Source organism: Zingiber officinale, chromosome 1B, assembly GCF_018446385.1.
Source record: "Zingiber officinale cultivar Zhangliang chromosome 1B, Zo_v1.1, whole genome shotgun sequence".
In the NCBI taxonomy this organism is placed as follows: Eukaryota; Viridiplantae; Streptophyta; class Magnoliopsida; order Zingiberales; family Zingiberaceae; genus Zingiber; species Zingiber officinale.
Window position 1 is genome coordinate 126663209 of NC_055986.1, and position 6310 is coordinate 126669518.

General features: G+C 40.4%; 1 protein-coding gene across 1 annotated transcript; it reads right to left on the minus strand.

The window, feature by feature from the left end:
• Positions 1-1932: 1932 nt before the first annotated feature.
• Positions 1933-3529, minus strand: LOC121977952. The gene has a single exon (XM_042530353.1). It carries the CDS (start codon positions 3285-3287, stop codon positions 2202-2204), a length of 1086 nt encoding a protein of 361 aa, XP_042386287.1. The 5' UTR covers positions 3288-3529; the 3' UTR covers positions 1933-2201.
• Positions 3530-6310: the final 2781 nt, after the last annotated feature.

The window sequence follows — 6310 nt, forward strand, 5'->3', positions numbered from 1 at the left end:
AAGAATTAACAGAATAGAAAACACTGATAAACCAACAATATTTTTGAATATTATGAAAAGTGCACCATGTGGTTAACTTACTACAGCAGAGCTAGATTTGACTATATTAAATCTTGGGTCCAAAGGAGGATCCATGCACTGACCTTTAACCAGATTATTTAAGCTACTTGGAGTTTTGCTTTTAAGTTGCATAGCATCAGAAGACTTCTTATAGCTACGTGCAGAGAGGACTGAAATACCTCAAAATCTTTTGAGAAAAGCATTAGCTCACGTCTAGGTAGAACAAAGGTTCACAATTCAGGGCACTAAATAAATTGTACGAGTATGCAACAAAAAAAAAGAAGGCCATTGATCAGCAAAAACATTAGACTTCAGCAGTGGAATTATTATCTTGTGGGATCTGATTCGTATTGTCTACAGCATGTGGTTTAACTTGCCATAACATAATGCAAGCATGTTCCAAAGGCAAGGATCACTCATATGCAAGCATGTGGTTTAGCTTGCCTTTGTAGTTTGGTTCCATGTTAAGTTTGATGCAAGAAGAAACTATGTTATGTTATAGCATTAAAGGTTTGACCACCTGCAATTTATGGTCAACTGGGGAAAAGGTAATTACATCCTACCTTATTTCTTCCTATTGAAGTATATATTTTTAACTCTTTAGAAGGACCTCAACAAAGGGTTCTTATTAACCTAAAAACCTGATAGAAACTATTTAAATTTGGATAAAAATAATTCCCGGACCACAGTGTGTCACTTGTATTTCCAGACTATTTGAAACATGAACATAGTGTACCAGTGAATGCTGTTTTAGGATGTTACAAATTACAGTTTCAAGAATAGTTCCAACTATTTGGCTACATTAAGACACAATCCATGTAAAGTATTTTGCAATGTCAATCTGCCAAAGACAATTTTAGACTTTTATGGTTTTATCAGTACATCAAGAAACAACTTTAATCTTGTATGGTTCTGTCAGTATAATCAACAAGAACGGACCATGTAAAAATGATTTAATGGATATGACATAATACACTACAATAAGAATGGAGTTACACAAACTTACAAACATATAGAATCAGAAATATTGTTTACACAGATTTGACTTAAATGTTGTCTTGGCTTGTTCCAGGGGTAGGATATTTTAAATGCTAGGCAATATAGGTGCACAAGATTTTAAGATGGAATGAGTAAATGATATATTAGGTTTACAGATAAAACAATAGATTTAAAATCCTTTGATGACTATTTGTTTTGAACTTTCTTGAATGTTAAACTAATACTAATCTAGGAAGTAACAAGATAGATGATTGGCTTATCTTCTTTTGATAGAGCGGATGTTAGTCTTTGGCTAATAACATTTAATTCCATTTCTTTCAACTGTCTTATGACATTATAACTAGGCTGAGGCAGGAAGGCCGCACATGCACTGAGCATAATAAAATGATCCTGCTTATTGGTCTTTCATCGACAACTAATGCTAATCACAAGCCCTCTATCTATGATGAGTGAATCATTTTCAGAGGAGGGATCGATACTAGCTTATATACAAAATCTTTAAAGAGTAGCAGACACTGCAGCTGAACCTTTTATTTTTAAAAAATCAAGGAACTTCCAATACTGGACTGTAAAGGTGCTTAAGTTCTAGAGATCAAAGTTATTAGAAATTAGTACAATGACCGATAAAGCACTAACACTAATACATGAGGTCAACAGGAAGGAGATTTTTATTTTGTTTTGAAAGAAGGTGCTGATCTTTGGCAAATGAAATGAGTTCCAATGCTGTCCTACAGCATATCCTAATTGTGTTGAGACTAAGAATAACTTTCAGAAGAAAATAACAAATGTTGAGGATGTCAAGACCACACAAAGGAATGGAAGGATAATTCTAGAAAAAAATGGAAAAATTTTCATGCATAGAAAAAAAGAATGTTTGACAAGTAAGATCTACAATCTATTTTTTTCATTGTGTATTATCGCAAAGAAGTTACATCAAACATCTTGCCCAACTAGGGAAAAAAAGAATGTTGTATTCCACAAAATATTCTCCCAGTTTTCAACCACTAAAATCAAAAGTGAAAAGAAAAACATACAAGGAAAATATTCAACAGTACACAAGATCCAAGTATTCAGTAAGCAGCGGACACACCTGTTCAGCAGTAATCTCAACGAGCCTTTGAAGCAATCAACCTCGATAAGTATCAAATTCGCTGTTGAGACTCGATCAGAAGAGCATTAAGCATAATGTGAAGCGCCGCTTCATACACCACGCTATCGTAGTGCATCCCATCAGCTGTGCATCCTCGTCCGCAGCCGTGGCTCAAGGATCCAATATCTAGCAGTAAACAAGGTCCGCCGTCGCTTCTCAGGATGGTGCTTTCCCCAAGCTCCCGGTCATACTCATCCCACACCGTATCATTCATCCTTGCCCTTTTCTCCTCGGTGTTCAGCATCGAATTGACCAGAGTCGGCAACCCCAACCAGAACATATGGGGTGGCTGCGCTGGCGCAGTCGAAAGCAACGCCACGGCGGCCCGCTTGAGCGAGGTGAGAGACTCGCCGTAGAGGGACGAGTTGGCGAAATGTAGCATGTGCCAGAGGCCGGAACCTAGGACGACGACGTCAGGGCGGGAGGCGGGACTGCGGCGGCGGAGGACGCGGAGGAGATCCGTGAGGTTGGATTCGAAGGGGGCCCAGACGAAGTCGATGGTGAAGCCTCGATCGGAGAGAGAGGCGTGGTAATCAGAGTGGCGACGGAAAAGGTCGGCCTCGACGGGCGGGAGGGCGACGGAATCCAGGAGCAGGCGGAGGACGGCTAGGGTGAGAAGCCTGGCCTGGGAATCCCCGGCGACGACGATCCAAGAACCATTGAGGAGGACGGAGGCGTCGGGGCGGGGGACTCGCTGGAAGTCGCAAGCCGCAGCGTGGGCTTCCGGGGCCCATTGCCATGTCACCGAGGAGGAAGGGGTTTCTCGATGCCAAGTGATGTCGTGGAGGAAAGGGATGCAGGAGGAGAAAGGGACAGCGGGAATTGGATCGGAGGAAGAAGAGGAGGAGGAGTTGGCGCCGGCGTCCGAGGAGGGCGAGAGAGAGGAGAGGAGGAAGACGGAGAGGGAGGGCAGGTGGGGAGCAAGGTGGACAACGACGGCGAGGGAGATGAAGAGGGCGCCGCTGAAGAAGAGGACCTTGTTGCGGCTGAGGTGCCATCCGGCCATGCCAAGTGGCAGAAAGAGGACGATGCACGCTGCTAGGACGCCCAGCTGCGACGCCAACGCCGGGCCCATCATCGAAGACGGGTCCAAGGCGGTCGCCGCCTCGACGATCGCGTCCCACCCGTCCGTCGGATCTCGGAGGAGGGACGACGGAGATCGGCCGAGGGGGGACGCTGGCGGAGGAAGGAGGAGAAGGGAGAGGAGAAGAGCCGATTGGGGAGGCAGTAAAAAGGAAAGGGGTGCAGATCGGGTGAGGGAGGGGCGTCACCTCACAGAGATGGGAACAGAACACCGGAAGCAGGTGAGGTTCGGAGCGGCGCAGGTTAGCCGTATTAGTCGGCTTGAATCTAATGAGAGCCGGCTAACCTGTACGTTGACATTTTGTAGTGGGATCCCATGTGTGGTAGGTGTCCGGTGAGATTTCTTGCAATAGGTTCTCGAGCTGATAATCGAATAAAATAGACGGATGGAATCGGATAAGGGGCTCTTTGGAGTTTTACAAAACTAAAACTTGGGATTCTTTCAACTGTTAAAGTACCGTAGACTTTTACTTTGGTAAAAATGCACCTTAATTTTAACAAATTATAACATGGGTGTTTTTTAATAAAAAAATTGAATACGAACTGCTCAAAATACCCTTTAATTGTCTGATCAATCTGAACTCTGTATTTCTGAACTGAGTTTAAGATCAAGGTAGAGCTATCTGTTAGTTGTTACAACAATGTATTGATCATGTGATATTTTTGATCAACTTAGGTGACTTTTAAATTACAAAGCAAATTGAGGGACCTAGAGGATCCACTAGATATAAAATTAATATTGGCCCTGGATACTGGTGCAGTGATAGGGTATGGGACTGGATAGGTCATCCTCCAAATTAATTAGCGTAAATTAGATATACAGTGTTCACTGAAAAAAATTATCTAAATATGATTCACTAGGTATCAGTTAGCAAGTATTTGAACATGATAAGGGTAAAGATCTAAATAAAAAAGTAATCAAATACTAAAACAAATAAAGTGGATTCATCTACCCGATGTAAAATTACCACTATCTAAATATGATCGGTTGGATAAAAATTAGTAAATAATTATTACAACGTGTAACAATTAGCAAGTAGTTACTACAATATATATAACAATTACTTATTATAATACGATCATTGTCTTATGCTAATTTTGATAAGGTGAGGATGAAGAGCCGAATAAAATAAATATTCAAATGCTAAAACAAATGAAGCTGGTTTCATTGGATCCACCAAATTAATACTATCTGAATATAATCTGTTGTATAATCGCTGCTACAACAGTATTATTATCTTATGTTAAGAGCGAAGACTTGGATAAAACAATAATTTAAATATTAAAATAAATAAATAGACTCGATGACACATGTAAAATTAACACTATATGAATATAATCTTAGTAGCTGGCAAGTAACTCACTATAAAAAAAAAATCCATATTAACGACATAATATAAGACGAACACGAATTTTCATTGTTAATTACCAGCAGAAAAGAGTTTCGTCGCTAAGGACAAGAACTCTTTTCCATCGATGGGCACACGTATCTGTTGTTAATTGGGAAGGATTAGCGACGAAAACTCATTTCCATCATTAATTAACAATAGAATCTGGCTTCCGTCGCTAATCGATAACAACAAAAATGTATTTACGTCACTAAAATTGGGATCAAAATTAGGATAGAACCTTAATTTGGTCTTTGCATGAATGAGTTTCCTCTCTTCTTACCGATCTCGGCTCTTTGACATATTCTCCAATCTCCATTCTACTCCTATTCGGCACAAGCTAGCACGATCTCCTCTCCGATACCTAGGTAATCTAGCTAGAACTCCCTTCTCCTCTACCATCCCATCTCCCGCCACAACCAAGCTTCTCGCGCCCCTTGGCTGACCACAGCCAAGTTACTCGCGGCCACCCTAACTTGCACTTGGCCAGAGCTTTATAAAATGAATTGTTAAATATGATATTTTCTACGTGCTTTATGCTAAGTTGCTTTCTCTACATATTTTTGTTTCCTATGTATATGAACAAAATTTGGATATATAATAAATTAAAAAATGAATTTATCATCGATGATTTTTTTACTAAAGTTGAAGATTTTGTAGACTTTACTAAGAGTCATCCAGAATGTATAAATTATGCTGAATTATATGTTGTTTGTGTAATCATTGCAAATGTAGAAATTTAACTTTCCGTGATGAGGATACCATAAAAGTACATATATGTAGAAATGATTTTATTTCAAATTACTACAACTAGTACTATCATGGAGAGTCTTAAAGGATATATTGATAATAGTAATACTGAGTTTGATTATTATGGTAGACTTGATAAAATTATAGAGGTTGAATATCCTGTATTATCTATAAAAAGTGTGTTATTCAAATGTTCATGGCATGATACTGTTGGTCCCCTAGTGACTGGCAAGAGGGGGGTGAATTGCCCTGAAAATCAAAATTAACCTTTCTCGATGTATCAAAATAAATTAAGAACACACTTGTATAATAACAAAACGTAAATGCATAAATTAAAAAGCAGAGGCAAGAGGATTTACTAGATTTACAATAAGAGGATTGTTAATCCTAGACAAATGAAGTTCACTCAAGTCTCTTTTAGGCGGAATAGCCTCTTTGCACCGTTGACAGCTTACAAAAGTAGTACAATAAGAATAAAAGTCATTTTACAAGTGATGTTCTAAGCTACTGGGATCAGGATTGTATTTATAGCCCTGATCGGGATGCCTAGAAGGGTTCCAGACGCTTGGACGTGGATAGAATTTTATCCTCTTCGTAACGGATCGCGCTATGTCAATTTTTGATAAAATTTCTGGTCCGGGCTCTCGCTCCGGCTTCACTTGGTTTGGTGATTTCGGCCATCTGGAATAGGGTTCATCCGAACCTATTTTCTAGCCTTCTCGAATATCCTTCCGCTCTGACTTCTCGTCCCTCGGAAACGCCGCATACCTCCTTCTCGTCCGCTAGCATTCTCTTCCGCAACACCTCGTTCCTCGGACGCACCGAGCCCGTCAACTCTCTCCTGTGTCGCCCATTTCGTTAGCTGCGTCTTTCGCTCGAC